A 16,765-nucleotide genomic window follows, 5' to 3' on the forward strand; every position below is an offset into this window, starting at 1 on the left:
TCTCTCTCTCTCTCTCTCTCTCTCTCTCTCTCTCTCTCTCGCTCTGTCTCTCTCTGTCTCTGTCTCTCCCTCTCCCTCTCTCTCTCTCTCTCTTCTCATCAGTTCCGTCGTTGTAATCCTCAGATGTGACAAATGACCCAGAAAAAAACAAAACATAAACACTTTTGATTAATAAGTAAATGTTGCTCAGACACTAAATTCCTTACTCTCTCCTGTCTCCTCTGTACTGTCTCCTCTGTCCTCGCTCCCTCTCTGGCCCAACACAGACACAAAGGTATGAGGGCCTCTCATGTAAAGGTGTTTGTGAGGTCATGCTCAACACACAGAGCTTGAAGCAAGGCCTTGAGCGCGGCTTGTAGGGCGATGGCTCAGCAGGACGTTCGATGTATGATGGATGTGAGGGATGTAATGTTATTTATGGTTTTCATTGGTTGACAAGTCTGGTTGTGTCAGACTCGGATGTAAGGGTAAGGTAAGGGTAACATGTGTAGTGTTATGTTTCCTGTCCTAATGTGTGGGCTCAGGTCCATTCAGCTACAGAAGGGCTCCAGGAACAAATGTGCAGGCAGACGCTAATAGAGAGAGAGAGAGAGAGAGAGAGAGAGAGAGAGAGAGAGAGAGAGAGAGAGAGAGAGAGAGAGAGAGAGAGAGAGAGAGAGAGAGAGAGAGAGAGAGAGAGAGAGAGAGAGAGGTCTCAGTGTGGATGAATGGCTGTCTTTCCCCTCACTGCCCCAGCCTGCCCTACTTCTCTCTTTACAGGCCTTTCAGACCCCATCTGGACCCATCGTGCCTCCAAAGAGGAGGAGATATGACCCACTCCAATACCAATGGTTTCACTGATGCAGAGCACTTCATTGATCCCGGAGGAAATCATTGGTTCCAGTTGTTATGTTTTGTGTATAAAGGAACAGGATATAGAACCGAAGCCAAGTAAAGTTAGTCACCGTATAAAGTGTCCCATTTATATTGCTGGCATACTGCCCTTGCATCTGGATTTGATGAGAAGGAAAATGGCGGGGTCAAAGTGACTGAAATAGACTGAAATAGGGTTCAGAGGGACTCTCACTTTGGGCCTTTGGAGAAGGAAAGAGTTTGAAGCCGCAGGAATGACTTCCTGTGGCGCTCCTTAGAACTCCTCAGTGCCAAGAGTCTGTTGCTCATCGTTCTCTGAGGAGCAGCTTAGAGTCAGTGTCCAGGAGGGAGAGCCTTTAACTGGATGTCCTCCTCTATTCAGACTCTGAGGAGCAGCTTAGAGTCAGTATCCAGGAGAGAGAGAAGTTTGGACCACCTCCTCCTCTCTTTGACCTACCAGTGCGTCCGGTTTCCCCCCCCCCAGAACACAACAGCCTCCAGATCAGTTTGTTGGGTCTGTTGGGGTCCGCCCCCTCATTGAGCTACCCCCGGACACCGCGGCAGAGAGTAGGCGTTGACCCACAAATAGTACTAGGGAGGAGCCCTGTATCTTACAATCATACTGTAATCAGAGACGTGGCCTTTGTAGTGTTTTTAACGTCTTCTGATGGAATGTGTTTCTTAAAGGTTGGGTCTTAAGTCAGTCTTGATGCTATTTTACGGTTGCCAGGGGCTGTGAGATGGGGAACATAGTAGAGACCCAATGTTGGGCAACACATGAGTTTGTTTGATTCAAAGCGCATGGTTTGCTGAGTATTGTTCGGCTGGAATGCAGCCTGGCCAACCCAGCTATGGTTGGCCCCATGACAATTCTAATAATTTTATTTTTATTATTTTCAATCCGATACAGAGAAACTCAGTCCGCATGCAACACTAGTTTGACCCTTGAGCACGGAGGGGATTACAGGACAATCACGTTATCCTTCTGTCTCATATCTTTCTCATTTTCTGTCCTCAAAACATGCATGCATTTGTGTGTTTGTGTGCGTGTGTGTTTGTGTGTGTCTGCGTGTTTGTGTGAGCCTGCACGTTTGTGTTTGTGTGTGTGGGATATCCTTGCTTGACCCATCCACCCCACTTTGAAAATCAGCCGGTTTATCTTTGACACGTAACAATCCTGACACTTGCTGGCTCACACCTTCCCCCCCCAGCCCTCTGGACAGAGTGCTGGGGGGCCCTCTCCCCAACCCTCCCCACAAAGTGAATGATGAGATTAGATTAACAGGCCTATTAAACCTAGGCTAGGCTAGGCTAGGCTAGGCTAGGCTAGGCTAGGCTAGGGGGAGGCTGCTACCAGGTGAATGATGAGCTTAGAAGTTTTTTCCTGAACAAGGTATGTATCTGTAGTTTAGCCGCACTGTGTAAACACAGCGTGCTCTAACAGAGGCTATGTTGCCCAAAGGACCTTTATTCAGCTCCTTGGGATGTGGATCTGAGCATGAGAACAAATCAGATGGAATCCAGGCCTCGCAGTGTTTATGCTGGCGATGCAACATATATGTAGCACAGCAGCATAAATACTGACAGAACAAAAGAGGGATTCCTTTGTCTGACCCCTTGTCTTGTCCTCTTAAGAAGACCTCGCCCTTGACTCTGAAACGAGGAGTAAACGGGAGAGGAGGTGACAGAGACAATCCGGAGAGGGTTGACGCTCATCTTTTAGAACAGGGCACAGAGCAATCTAAAAGGAGACTGTGTGTCTGTGTGGTTGTGTGTGTGCGTGTGTGTGCGTTTGTGTAGGTGTGCGCGTGCGTGTGCATGTGTGTAGTGTAGGTGTGAATATATGTGTGTGTGCGTTGGCGTGTAGGTGTGTATATATGTGTGTCTTCGTGTGCGTGTGTGTTAAGGTGTGTATATGTGTGTGTGTGTGTGTGTGTGTGTGTGTGTGTGTGTGTGTGTGTGTGTGTGTGTGTGTGTGTGTGTGTGTGTGTGTGTGTGTGTGTGTGTATGTATATGTCTGTGTGTATATGTCTGTGTGTGTGTGTGTGTGTGTGTGTGTGTGTGTGTGCGTGTGTGTGTGTGTGTGTGTGTTTCCCGTTTCCAGGGAGTTGATAAGAAGAACACAGGAAGTGAACAGAGTGGGTTTGAGCACCAGGGGCCCCAGAGTGTTCCCGGAAACTTAACCAGGGGCCGCGCCTCCCCAGGGGGCGGGGCTATATCGGTCCTCCTCTCTCTCCTCCCGCTGTCCTTGTCGGCTGGAGACACAAAGGCATGAACACACTTTATCACCCTCAGCTAAAAGCTCTCACCCAAGACCCGGGGGGGGGGGTGGGGGGGGGTGGGAGACGGTGACCGTTGGCCCCCAGAAGCCCTGCCCTGACCCCATGCAGCGCCGGGGCCGAGGTGTTGGCAGAGCAGCTCTGCAGGTTCTTAATATAATGATAATAATATCACAGGAAAGCTTGAGCCACAGCAAACCGACCGTCGTCACCGTGTTGCTCCTCGCGCGTATGTCCCGCTGGCCAAAATGGCTGCTCAGGGAACTAACTTCAATGTAGAGCTGCAGGACAACCACGGGCCCCCCACAGCCCTCCCTAGGCCCCCACGCCCCCCCCCCCCCCACGGCCCCCAGGGGCCCGCATCCGATCATCTGGTTGGGACAGGTGGGGGCTGTGCAGCAGTGAATGGACTGGTTGAGATGGATAACTTCCATCCTGGCTTCTGTCTCACCTCATATTCATATTCATATTAATTTTCTGTTTCATTGTGTCTTGTCGCCGGTTAGCTCACCAAGTAAGATACGATGCCTGCGTGGGATTGATAATAGACACCCTGCTGTAATCTAGGAGGGAAGCCATACATGCCTGAAGGTCAAACGATGGATGGATTATCCCCATTGTTCTGCTCATTGATCAGTGACAATGTCATCTTCTCATGACACTTATCAGAAAAGGTGTCCCTCCTCCCTGGTGGTTGATTCCACCGTCACCATGACTACTATCCGTCAATCTGCACGGACCAATGGCGTCGGCTGTGTATAATAAGGTCATGGGGGATTGGCTGGAGCGGTCCGAGGTAATAGGTAGTGACTGGGCTCCACGAGGCTCGGCGTGCCTGTGCCTGGGATGCCTCCCTGCGCTTCCCAGAGCCTCCCAGATGACACGGCCATGTGATAATTGTTTTGCCTCGTGGGACTCCTGAGTAATGAGATATGACTTTCAACCCCCCCCCGCCCCCCCCCCCCACACTTTAAAAAAAGCAATTAACCTCCCTGTCTTCTTCTCGCCAACCAGCCGATAGAAATGAGACCGGCATTTGCATTTTCATTTGCAGTGGAGTCTGGGATGGATCTTCTTCTAAGGAGTCTGTGAACACGTGAAGCACTACTGTAGAAGCATTCACAGTACCGGGGGCAGGTCCCCCTAATGCGTCTGAGGTAGGGACCCTAGAGGTAGGGGCCCCAGATGTAGGGGCCCAAGAGGTAGGGGCCCCATAGGTGGGGGCCCAGAGGTAGGGACCCCAGAGCTGGTGTGGGCCTGCAGCCTCTCTCTCTTCAGGACCGCTTCACCAGTCTCCTATCGCCACACCCATTGAAACAAAATGCATTGAGTCTGGAAGCTCTCTCATTTTTGACCAAAATGCTTCTGGACGCAATTGAATAGTCCTAACCAATCAGAGGAAGGAAACGGTTGACGCAGCACTGAGCGACAAAATAATGACATCTTTCTTCTCTACAAAAGTGCAGTCGTCTATATTCTTCTTTATGGGAAAATCTAACGTCCGGTTCGTTTAATGCTGCCTCGATAGCTGATCAGCAGACCGCTCTACAGTCCGGTTGGTTTAATGCTGCCTCGATAGATCCGCAGAACGCTCTACAGCTGCTATCTTGTTCCTCTCATCGTATTCATCCTGCCTCATGTTAGATAAATGGTCTCTCTCTCTATATCTCTCTCCCCATTTCTCTCTCCCTCTGTCTCACTCACTAACTTACTGACTCACTCACTCATTCTCTCACTGACTCACTTTCTCTCTTACTCACTCGCTGAATCACTCACTCACTCACTCACTCTCTCGCTGACTCACATTTTTTCTCTCTCTCTCTCTCTCTCTCTCTCTCTCTCTCTCTCTCTCTCTCTCTCTCTCTCTCTCTCTCTCTCTCTCTCTAATTTCCCCTCTCTTACCCTCTCAACATCCAGATCAAGTGGGTTCAAGTGAGATCTATTTTCTTGTATTCTGCTCTGTGCGCCAATGCAGAAAATGGACAGAGAACATTTGATCCGGTCAATAATAACCTCAAATCAAACACAACCTGGGTCTGAGTTGAAGGCTCCATGTTCCTCGGCGATGCTGAATGAGTTCTGCTGCTGAACCTCTGTCTGCTCTGTGGTCCCAGGTTGAGATGTCTGGTGAAGCAGCTGGAGAGAGGCGAGGCCTCGGTGGTGGACCTGAAGAAGAACCTGGAGTACGCCGCCTCTGTGCTGGAGTCGGTCTACATCGAGGAGACCAGGTGAGAGACACCTCCTGCTGTCCACTCGCCTTCTCGTCTGCTGTCCTCTATCCTCCTGCTGTCCTGTCTCCTCTCTCCTCCTTCTGCCCTCCTCGTCTCCTGCTGTCCTCCTCGTCTCCTGCTGTCCTCTCTCCTCCTCCTGTCCTTTCTCCTCTCTCCTCCTTCTGTCCTCCCTCCTCCTGCTGCCCTCCCTCCCTCTGCTGTCCTCCTGCTGTCCTGTCTCCTTCTCCTCCTGCTGTCCTGTCTCCTCTCTCCTCCTGCTGTCCTGTCTCCTCTCTACTCCTGCTGTCCTGTCTCCTCTCTCCTCCTGTTCTCCTCCTCGTCTCCTGCTGTCCTGTCTCCTCTCTCCTCCTGCTGTCCTGTCTCCTCTCTCCTCCTGCTGTCCTCCTCGTCTCCTGCTGTCCTGTCTCCTCTCTCCTCCTGCTGTCCTGTCTCCTCTCTCCTCCTGCTGTCCTGTCTCCTCTCTCCTCCTGCTGTCCTGTCTCCTCTCTCCTCCTGCTGTCCTCCTCGTCTCCTGCTGTCCTGTCTTCTCTCTCCTCCTGCTGTCCTCCTCGTCTCCTGCTGTCCTGTCTCCTCTCTCGTCCTGCTGTCCTGTCTCCTCTCTCCTCCTGCTGTCCTGTCTCCTCTCTCCTCCTGCTGTCCTCCTCGTCTCCTGCTGTCCTGTCTCCTCTCTCCTCCTGCTGTCCTGTCTCCTCTCTCCTCCTGCTGTCCTTCTCCTCTACGTCTCCTGCTCCGTCCTGTTGTCACGGCGATCAGTCGAACATGGTGACATAGTAAATCATTGAATTCCAGATAGATACTATATCTTCTGTTTATTTTATGATGTAGTTCTAGAAAATACATGTACTTTCATCATCTGTACATCCAAGATGTATTTCACAGCCACGGTGCACAGATACAAAATCCCAGAATCCTGAGCCGGCATTAGACAGAAGAGCTGAGGTAGGGGAAGAACCAGGGGGTATTTCGGACAGGGGGGTTGCTGGGAAGGCTGGGGCTCAGATGATGCTTAGGATGGTCGACAACTAGGGAGAACCTGCTCAATCCTGTTGGGCCTAGCAGCTCTCTCTCACTCTCTTCATCGCTCTCTCTCACTCTCTCTCTTCGTCTCTCTCTCTCTTCGTCTCTCTCTCTCTCTCTCTCTCTCTCTCTCTCTCTCTCTCTCTCTCTCTCTCTCTCTCTCTCTCTCTCTCTCTCTCTCTCTCTCTCTCTCTTTCTCTCCGTCTCTCTCTTTCTTGTCTCTCTCTGTTCTCTGTTATGTTATGCTATGTTGTTCTGTGTGTTATGTAATGCCATGTTGTTCTGTGTTATGTTATGCTATGTTGTTCTCTGTTGTGTTATGCTATTCTGTCCTGTGTTATGTTATGCTATGTTGTTCTGTGTTATGTTGGGCTATGTTGTTCTGTGTAATGTTATGCTATGTGTTGTTTTATTTTAAGTGATGGTATGCTATGTGATGTTGCTTTCTATTATTTACTGTGCTGTTATGTTCCCCTGTGTTGTGTGTCACTCCATCTCTCATGTCTACGTCTGACTCTTTCTTCTGTGCCTTCGTCTGTAAAGCTACGCCAGGTAAGTTGGACAAATTGACACTTTTCTTTCATTTAAAAATCAATAATATCCGTCTAAAGACTGGCCTTCAAGCAAACATCAGGGGTTAGATTATTATTGTTATTGCCTTATTATTTCATTCGAGATTGCTGCGTTAATGATTTAATTCATAAAAAAACAATACTAACAGAAACATGTTAGTCACGGTCTCTAGTAATGGTGACAACAACATGGTTGACAACCTAACAAGTTTCTGAACATGAGGAAAGGTTCAAATATTATCCGATGGATCAAAGCTTTCAAGAGAAACCAGATCCTGAAACAACACGTTTGAGATGAAACGTGATGTTTGTTTTCCCTTCTCCAGAGAAAACAAATCAAAAATGTATTTTGCCAAAGACCAGCACAGTCCATGATCCAATAGAAGATAACGAGCTACAGCTCCCTATTGCTATCTGCTCATACAGATACACACCTCTTCCTGGAAGTGGTTTGGAGGTTGAAGATTTAAATGTGCTGTAGGTACGATGGGAGAGTTGCTAAGAGAGCTCAGAGAAACGCTGTGAAATCTCCACACCGTGTCTCGGCTTGCGAGCATTTGATTGACAGGCAAGGTGGATTCCCCGTACCAATCAGGGTTGAGATGATTGATTGAGGGAATTGTCCGAGATGTAAATGGTCTCCAATCAGCCGTGTAGATATCTTCCAACGCATTCCCCTCACTGAGTTCTCATGACACTCAAATGATAGCTCCTGTATCTTACCTACAGCCCCTTTAAGCTACATCTGAGGTGATGTACAGAGAGGGGGCATCTCTTTCTGTCTGTCTGTGTTCTCCTGTCTCACAATCTTCCTCTCTTTCTGTCTACTTCTGTCCCACAATTTATCTCACTGTCTGCTTTTTGACACACTTGGGATTATCTCTCTCTCTCTCTCTCTCTCTCTCTCTCTCTCTCTCTCTCTCTCTCTCTATATATATATATATATATATATATATATATATATTAGTGCTGTCAAGCGATTAAAATAATTAATGCCATAGTTAACTCATGATTAATCGCGAGCAATCGCGATTAATCACAAATGTTTTTTCTTTGCTAAATATCCCTTGATTTCTTTGTCCCATTAATTGTTCTCATTTTAATGCTCTTATCAACATGGAGAAGTGCATCGGCTTGCCTTGTGCAAATGTTTTTTTATTGATAACAACATTGGCATATACTGATCAAAACAGGACGATGCAAAAAAAATGCCTATAGTGCAATTAAACGATGAACATACAAACATACTGCCTTGAACATAGCAGTCAGGCTACTGCTTCTTCGTTTTGAGCCAAAGAAAAAATAATAATTGCGTTAATCGCACGATAAAAAAAATTAACGCCGTTAAAATTGGTTTGCGTTAACGCCGTTAATAACGCGTTTAACTGACAGCACTAATATATATATATATATTCTTTTTCATCATGTCACTGATGTCCTCTTCGGTTAGGCAGCAATAAGACACCAGATGGCTAGACGATATTGCCTAACCAGCCCAATTACAGCAGATTATGTCTGAGATGCGCTCTCATCCTGCACTGTATGTTGGCGATTGGGCTGATGAACAAATGTCTGTTTCCGTTACCTTACTGTTTCCCCTTATCTTACTCCATCTCTCTGTCCTTCCACTCCCTTCATTTCCTCTCCAATCCCCTTATCTGTCCTCCATCCAAACATGATCCATTCCCCCCTCCCCCACCCCCCAGGCGCCTGGTGGACACCGAGGATGAGCTGAGTGACATCCAGACGGACTCGGTGCCGTCGGAGGTGCGTGATTGGCTGGCCTCCACCTTCACTCGCCAGATGGGGCTGATGCTGCGGCGCACCGAGGAGAAGCCGCGCTTCCGCAGCATCGTGCACGCCGTGCAGGCCGGCATCTTCGTGGAGAGGTCTGCTGCTCACACACACAGGGACTCACCAACCTAGCGCCCAGACCGGGACCCATGGAGACCCTGTAGACTCTGGGAACCCCTGGAGACTCTGGGAGACCCTGTAGACTCTGGGAACCCCTGGAGACTCTGGGAAACCCTGTAGACTCTGGGAACCCCTGGAGACTCTGGGAGAGCCTGTAGACTCTGGGAATCCCTAGAGACTCTTTGGGGAAACCCTGTAGACTCTTTGGGGAATCCCTTTAAACACTGGGAAACCCTGTAAACTCTTTAGGGAAACCCTGTAGACTGTGGGAACCCCTGGAGACTGTGGGAAACCCTGTAGACTCTTTGGAGAATCCCTGTAGACACTCGGAAACCCTGTAGACTCTTTAGGGAAACCCTGTAGACTCTTTGGGGAACTCCTGTAGACTCTGGAAAACCCTGTAGACTCTTTTTTTTATTCTAACGTATTCCTTATTATTGACTTTCATAGAAAACATAAACATTTGATGGAATCAATCCCTAAACATAGTTTATGAGTTATGTTAATAAGTCTTATTTTCCAATCACCTGCTGCTCTGCTTCACCAGATCACTGCTGCTCTAGTCTTCTTCCATCCAAAGGTTTTGAACAACATTAACATGATCTGGTGAACCCATGCTGACGTGCTACATGTGCTCCTTCTCACAGGATGTACCGACGGACCTCCAACATGGTCGGGCTGAGCTACCCCCCCAACGTCATCGCCGTGCTCAAGGTGGGAACACTCATAGCTCAAACTGTGTGTGTGTGTGTGTGTGTGTGTGCGCGCTTGTGTGGGTCTGTGTGTCTGACTGAGTTAAAAAATGAATACACTACTGATAAATCAGAGAGGAGAAAGCTTCCTCTGGAGTGATCCATGTCTGAATGACCGAGAGCGACTGATGACAGAGGAACACAAGAAGGGCCTCAGCCTTCAACCAGACCGTCAGCAGACAGCACAGAGAGTAAAGGCACTATTCACCTCTCACCTGCTGTTGTTACAAAAGGCCAAGTCAAATATACATTTCCACATTATAATCATTTATGAAAAAAAAAAGTGAAATGTGTAAATGTGGTTCTTTGTTTGGTTGAATCGGTTGGTTATATGCAAGGTTAATTTGTATTTGTAATTGATATGTGACTCTGAAAAGGATTGGCTTATCTAAAATGCATTGGCTCAAAGCCTATAGGATCAAATCAATCACAAACTCACTCACAGGAAATGAAGTCAATGTGTTGAAATTCACCATTTCACAGGAGAAGCCTCGAGAATGGACTGACTGAGATGAGCAGAGGGGATCAGAACAGAACGTTTTAGAAATAAGACGAGAGAGGTAGAAATCGGGATTTCAAACAAAAAGCTGGTTTAAAGTCAGAGGATGTCCTGTTCTTTTTTTAACTGACAGAAACACACACCACAATCTGCTGCTGTGAGATGCAGATTTGAATACCCACCTCACACTATTCAAGCGACATGGTTAGAATTACTCTTGGCAATAAAAAGGTGCGTTACATTTTGGACATAAATCCCAGATTTTTAACGCCCGCCTGCTCAGAACTTCATAGAAAGGCAGACTTACCTTATCTTGTATCATGACATTTGAAACCAATATCTCTGTCAAACGGTCCCCCCACAATGTGACACACCCCTTCTCCCCATAGACAAACTAAAAGCCTAATGTGGGCTACGACCACATGCACATCCTGAAACCAGACAGACTCATTATTGAGGAACACTTTAAGGTTGAGCACCGCAGCATGTATACAGGCTACGTTTGGGTCTGTTACGTCGTTTGTTGGCCTTAGATAACGAGGGGCAGATAGGACAACAGGGGCGGTCACATGGTACATTGACTGGGCCGTGTCTGACCTCTGCCCCGTGGCGCCAGGGTGCAGAACAGTGCGTTGGGGACCTCAGCGTCACACATGGAGCCCCCCAGAGCCAGCTGATCCTCCCCCCCCCCCCGTCCCCCTGCACCGGTCTTCATCCATCACCTCTAGATACATGCAGGCTTAAGTGGTACATTAAAGATATATGGCCCATGAATCACACTGCCAAACTGAATGTGTTACATTTAAATGTGAGGACAGGGCATTGAATTGAAAGAGTCTGAGGAATCAGAAGCTAAATAATGGAGGTTTGGATCCCGGGAGTGCGAACGCTCCAATCTGTCTTCTGCAGACGACTTCAACGGGACCAAAAGAATGGAGAAAAAAAACCCAATTAGAGTCTGGGTAGCATTTCTAAGTGATGAATAACAGGTGTGTGTGTGTGCGTGTGGGTGTGCGTGTGCGTGCGTGTGTGTGTGTGTGTCTTTATCAGCACGTGGACACGTGGTCCTTCGACGTGTTCGCCCTGAACGACGCGAGCGGTGAGCACGCACTGAAGTTCATCTTCTACGAGCTGCTCACCAGATACGACCTCATCAACCGCTTCAAGGTACGACCGCACGCACGCACGCACGCCGGCCCCGCCCCCTTCCTCTCTCCCTCACCACAGGACCGGAGTCATCCTGCTGTGTGTGTGTGTCTGTCTGTCTGTGTGTGCATGTGTGTGTGTCTCTGGGTGTGTGTGTGTGTGTGTGTGTGTGTCTCTGTGTGTCTCTGTTTGTGTGTGTGTCTGTGTGTGTGGTTGTGTTGAGTTAATTTCCTTCCTAAAGGGGTGTGTTATATTTGAGCGTGTGTGTTCGTTGTGTGTCTGCAGGGAAACCCTCATCAGTTTGATAAGGGAAGGCTGTAAACAAATGTGTGCGTCTTCATCCTGGCCCCTCCTCCCTCCTGAGCCTCTTCCTGATTGGCCAGGCAGTGTATCTCTCCCCACCAGACACCTCCACAGGCCCGAGACGTCTAAGATGTCCTTCAAATGTTTGATCGTTCTGTCGTTCTGACCGTTTGATCAGAGTCTGGCTGATCTCAATAAGGAATGCGTACATCTTAGGAGTGCAGAGTGGCTGTCTAGAACGGTAGATGAGTAGGAATGTGCTAAGGTATCTGCATTAAGGGTAAATGTGTTAAGGGCAGATGTGAAATAGGTCGATGTGTTAAGGCTAAATGTATAAAGGGTAGATGTGTTAAGGGTAAATGTGTTAAGGGTATAATTGTTAAGGGCAGATAGGAAATAGGTAGATGTGTTAAGGGTGAATGTGTAAAGGGTAGATGTGTTAAGGGTAAATGTGTTAAGGGTATAATTGTTAAGGGTAGATATATGATAGGGGTAGATGGGTTAAGGGTAAATTATTTTAGGGTGGATGTGTCAGCACAATACCCTGACTGTAGAACCAGTCTCCAATGTAAGGGAGTGGTTGATGTGGTTGCTCTGCTGGGTCAGAACCAGACCAAAAGAGAAGGCAGCCAGGCCCAGCTCTCATTCCCTGCTTTCCATTTACTGCGAGTTCCAACGCAATTCATCAAACAGAAAGGTTTGACAGCTACTCCAACTTTGCAATGTATAAGCCGAAGGACAAGACTTCCGGCAGCGAACCCCACGTGGTTCCTGGCATTCCCCCTGCATTGTTCTTCATGCTTCATACTACGACTCTGCTGAACGAAGTGTGTGTGATTTTGAACCAGTGCACTGAGAAAACTGTTGTCAGATTCACACACATGTTGAGTGGATATGTCCGTCCCGTTGCGACGTGTTTGCTGTGTTCCCCAGATCCCCATCTCGGCCCTGGTGTCCTTTGTGGAGGCCCTGGAGGTGGGCTACAGCAAACACAAGAACCCCTACCACAACCTGATGCACGCCGCTGACGTCACCCAGACCGTCCACTTCCTGCTGCTCAAGACCGGCATGATGGTGAGGAGAGGAGAACGGGAGGACGGGGGGGAACGGGTGGCAGCGGCGTCTACTGCTGTAGCTCTACTGCTGTAGCTCTACTGCTGTAGCTCTACTGCTGTAGTTCTACTGCTGTAGCTCTACTGTTGTAGCTCTACTGCTGTAGTTATATTACTGTAGCTCTACTGCTGTAGCTCTACTGCTGTAGTTCTACTGCTGTAGCTCTACTGTTGTAGCTCTACTGCTGTAGTTATATTACTGTAGTTCTACTGCTGTAGCTCTGGTGCTGTAGCTCTACTGCTGTAGCTCTACTGTTGTAGCTCTACTGCTGTAGTTATATTACTGTAGTTCTACTGCTGTAGCTCTGGTGCTGTAGTTCTATTTCTGTGGACTGCAGCACTCTTGTTGGACTTATATACATGTCTATATAAATACATCTATATGCAGAGAGAAGCAGAATATGATGTCAGAGAACAGGACGGTCTCACGCGGGACAGAATTTTGTTTTGCTTTGCTCCGTCCACTAAGAAGAGAATGGAGCAGGACTCCTGGTGTTTACAGGAGAGACTTATCCTCCCCTTTTAGTGTGAGCCATTTCCGCTCAGCTTACTATTTAGACATTGAGGAGACACTTTTATCCATGGAGACTAACAGGAAACACCATCATCTTATTCATGGATAGGCCTGGACATAGGGATTCCATTAAGTACTTTGTGTGTGTGTGTGTGTGTGTCTGTGTGTGTGTGTGTATCCGCGTGTCCCTGTGTGTGTATCTGTGTGTATGTGTATCTGTGTGTGTGTGATTCTGTGTGTGTGGTTTGGTTTAGTTTTGTGGCTTTTAGTTTTGTTTTTCTAAATGTAATCTGATGTGAAAAATGAAAACTAACCCTATTTAGTATTTTAACCATCCAATATATTTCTCTCTCTCTCTCTCTCTCTCTCTCTCTCTCTCTCTCTCTCTCTCTCTCTCTCTCTCTCTCTCTCTCTCTCTCTCTCTCTCTCTCTCATTCTCTCTCTCTCTCTCTCTCTCTCTCTCTCTCTCTCTCTCTCTCTCTCTCTCTCTCTCTCTCTCTCTCTCTCTCTCTCTCTCTAGCACTGGCTCACAGAGTTGGAGATCCTAGCCATGATCTTTGCGGCGGCGGTACATGACTTTGAGCACACGGGCACCACCAATAACTTCCACATTCAGACCAGGTAGGAAACCTGTCCTCAGCAGGCACACAAAGACCCAACAATAAAAACGAATCGTGTCATCTTGATTAAACCTCCCCAGGGAACAGAGATTGGTATTCCAAGGTGAGGAAGTGTTCCAAGAAAAGGTGATCTCAGCGTGTTCCGTAAGGAAACATTTAGCTTAGCCTAGCTTAGCCTAGTTTATCACATGACCGACGCCCAGTGGCTAGCGCCTTCTCATTACCAGCCATAGATAGAAGCAGTGGAAGACTCACTTCTGCTATGACCATGTAATTATTTGAATAAAAAACAACCTGTATTGTTACCAGAGGTGTCAAAATTATTCACATTCATTACTCAGGTTGAATTTTAAATACTAGGGTTTAAAAAGACTTTAAAGGCACCCAGTGCAACTTTCGAGGCTTAAATGGCTTCTCCCCACCGGCGATTGTTGTTGTTTACGATTTTCTATCAGTTCTCACCACACAACGACGTCTCATCTTTGCTCCTTGAATGTCGATATGTAATGGTATGGAGTTATTGAAACTTACTACGTGTAAAAAAGACTAGAAATTGAATGTTTATTTTTCATTGAATGTTTACATAAAGTTGCACCGGGTGCCTTTAACTCAAGCTTTTTACTTAGGTAAAAGTGTAAAAGTACTGGTTTCAAAACTATTTATAGTATAAAAGTAAAGTAATGTAAAAAAAATTGAGAAATAAGCTTTTGTCCTTAAAAATGCCATTAAGGACAAAAGCTTAGGCCACAGTGCACTACCCCAACTCCCCAAAAACAATAATTTTTCTAATGGCCATAATGTATGAAAGCCATAATGACTATAATGTTATAATAAAATGTTAATGCTGAATAATGTTAAATGCCCCTGTTTCAGCTGCATTAATGGCCAATTGTAAATGAACGCATTTTGGTACAATGAAAAGGGGATACGTGTTTTAGCAGGTTGAAAGTACAGTCTGACCAATTATGTGTCCCCTCCTATAACTTTGGCTAGGAAAGAAGAAACATTTATATTCTTCATTCAGTGTGCATTATACAGAAGGGATACATATTTTGGCTATTTCTCGTATTTATTTGTGCAGGGTAAGGAAAGGTTAGATAATTGCGATAGGCCTACATAATTAGGCCTACCATGTTCACTGTATTATTGTTATTTATTACGATCAGCTGGTTTTCAGTAGACAGCTGTCAGTTCGGTCACGGTGCAACAATGGATGATTAAAAATCGTAAACACATAGGATCAACAAAAACATTTATTTTGACAGCTATGCCATAAATGACTACTTTACAACCACTGATAACCAACATTTAGAAAACATCAGCCTTGGGTGAATTCAAAGCATATTGTGTAGTTCCGCCTGCACTGGATGCATGCGCGATCCCGCGGACGAGGATACAATTCTTATCACGGGTAACTACATTGGCACGACACCGCAATGAAAACAAGCCAAAATGAAACTACAGATAATGGCGTAAAAATCTTAGGAGTAGAAGTAAAAAGTCATCTGACATATAATTACTCCAGTAAAGTATAGATACACAACATTTCTACATAAGTAGGCCACAAAGTATTCGTACTTCGTTACTTGACACCTCTGACTGTGTCTGGCTTAGCGCCTGGAACAGGCTCAGCACCTGGAACAGGCTCAGCACCTGGAACAGGTTCAGCCCCTGGAACAGGCTCAGCACCTGGAACAGGTTCAGCCCCTGGAACAGGCTCAGCCCCTGTAAACAGCCTCAGCACCTGGACCAGGTTCAGCCCCTGGAACAGGCTCAGCCCCTGTAAACAGGCTCAGCACCTGGAACAGGCTCAGCCCCTGGAACAGGCTCAGCCCATGGAACAGGCTCAGCCCCCTCTCCGGCTGACTGAGGCGGTTCTTGTGCCCGCAGGTCGGACACGGCCATCCTTTACAACGACCGGGCGGTGCTGGAGAACCACCACGTGAGCGCGGCATACCGCCTGCTGCAGGAGGACGAGGAGATGAACATCCTGTCCAACCTGTCCAAGGACGACTGGAGGTACGCCGCAACACGTTCACAGCCCCCAAACCTGGGACCCAAACCCCCCCCCAGCCCCGGAGAAGGCTGACCCATCGAATGTATGATGGGAAGGTGGTCCCTATCATGCTAATGTGCAGTATCTCCCTCCCTCTCTCTCTCTCTCCCTCTCCTCACCGCTTACTCTCTGTCTCCCTCTCTTACTATCTCTCCCCAACTCTCTCCTCAAACCACCTCTCTCTCTCTCCCCCGCCCTCTCCCCCCTCTCCCCCCCCCTCTCTCCCCTCCCTCCTTCTCCCCCTCTCTCCCCCCCCTGCATCCCCATCTCCCTCCCTCTCCCCCTCTCCCCTCCCTCTCTCTCCCCCTCTCTCCCTCCCTCCTTCTCCCCCTCTCTCCCTTTCCAGAGAGCTGCGAGCCCTGGTAGTAGAGATGGTTTTGGCCACAGACATGTCCTGTCACTTCCAGCAGATCAAAGCCATGAAGAACTTCCTGCAACAGCCTGAGGCGTGAGTGGTTGCTACGGCTCTTCTGGAAGCATTTTTTTTTTATTTAAGACGATTATTGAATTCAACCATAATTTCGTATGTGTGTGTGTATGTGTGTGTGTGTGTGTGTGTGTGTATGTGTGTGTGATTCTGTGTATCTGTGTGTGCTTATGTGTGTGATTTTGTGTGTGTGTTCTTGTGATTCTGTGTGTGTGTGTGTGTGTGTGTGTGTGGGTGTGTGTGTGTGCGCGTGCGTGCGTGCGTGTGTGTGTGTAGGATTGACAAGCCCAAGGCCCTATCCCTGCTCCTCCACACTGCAGACATCAGCCACCCGGCCAAGCAGTGGGACCTCCACCACCGCTGGACCACCTCGCTGCTGGAAGAGTTCTTCAGACAGGTGCCCCCTCTTCTTATCCTTTGATTCATTTTGTCGTGATCAAGATAACACGGACGCACACATGTGACACGCAA

General features: G+C 47.8%; 1 protein-coding gene across 1 annotated transcript in view; it reads left to right on the forward strand.

The window, feature by feature from the left end:
* LOC130377690 (dual specificity calcium/calmodulin-dependent 3',5'-cyclic nucleotide phosphodiesterase 1C-like) overlaps positions 1-16,765 on the forward strand; it is a gene marked incomplete at its 3' end in the record, with an annotated part of 31,676 nt that overhangs the window by 12,296 nt on the left and 2,615 nt on the right. The window contains exons 3-11 of the mRNA XM_056584846.1: positions 5,246-5,359; positions 8,658-8,840; positions 9,513-9,579; positions 11,167-11,283; positions 12,499-12,639; positions 13,712-13,812; positions 15,702-15,830; positions 16,214-16,315; positions 16,571-16,691. Coding sequence (XP_056440821.1) covers positions 5,246-5,359; positions 8,658-8,840; positions 9,513-9,579; positions 11,167-11,283; positions 12,499-12,639; positions 13,712-13,812; positions 15,702-15,830; positions 16,214-16,315; positions 16,571-16,691 — 1,075 coding nt within the window. The remainder of the gene's footprint in view (positions 1-5,245; positions 5,360-8,657; positions 8,841-9,512; positions 9,580-11,166; positions 11,284-12,498; positions 12,640-13,711; positions 13,813-15,701; positions 15,831-16,213; positions 16,316-16,570; positions 16,692-16,765) is intronic.

The sequence above is a fragment of the Gadus chalcogrammus genome, chromosome 23 (assembly GCF_026213295.1).
Source record: "Gadus chalcogrammus isolate NIFS_2021 chromosome 23, NIFS_Gcha_1.0, whole genome shotgun sequence".
NCBI classification, from domain to species: domain Eukaryota; kingdom Metazoa; phylum Chordata; class Actinopteri; order Gadiformes; family Gadidae; genus Gadus; species Gadus chalcogrammus.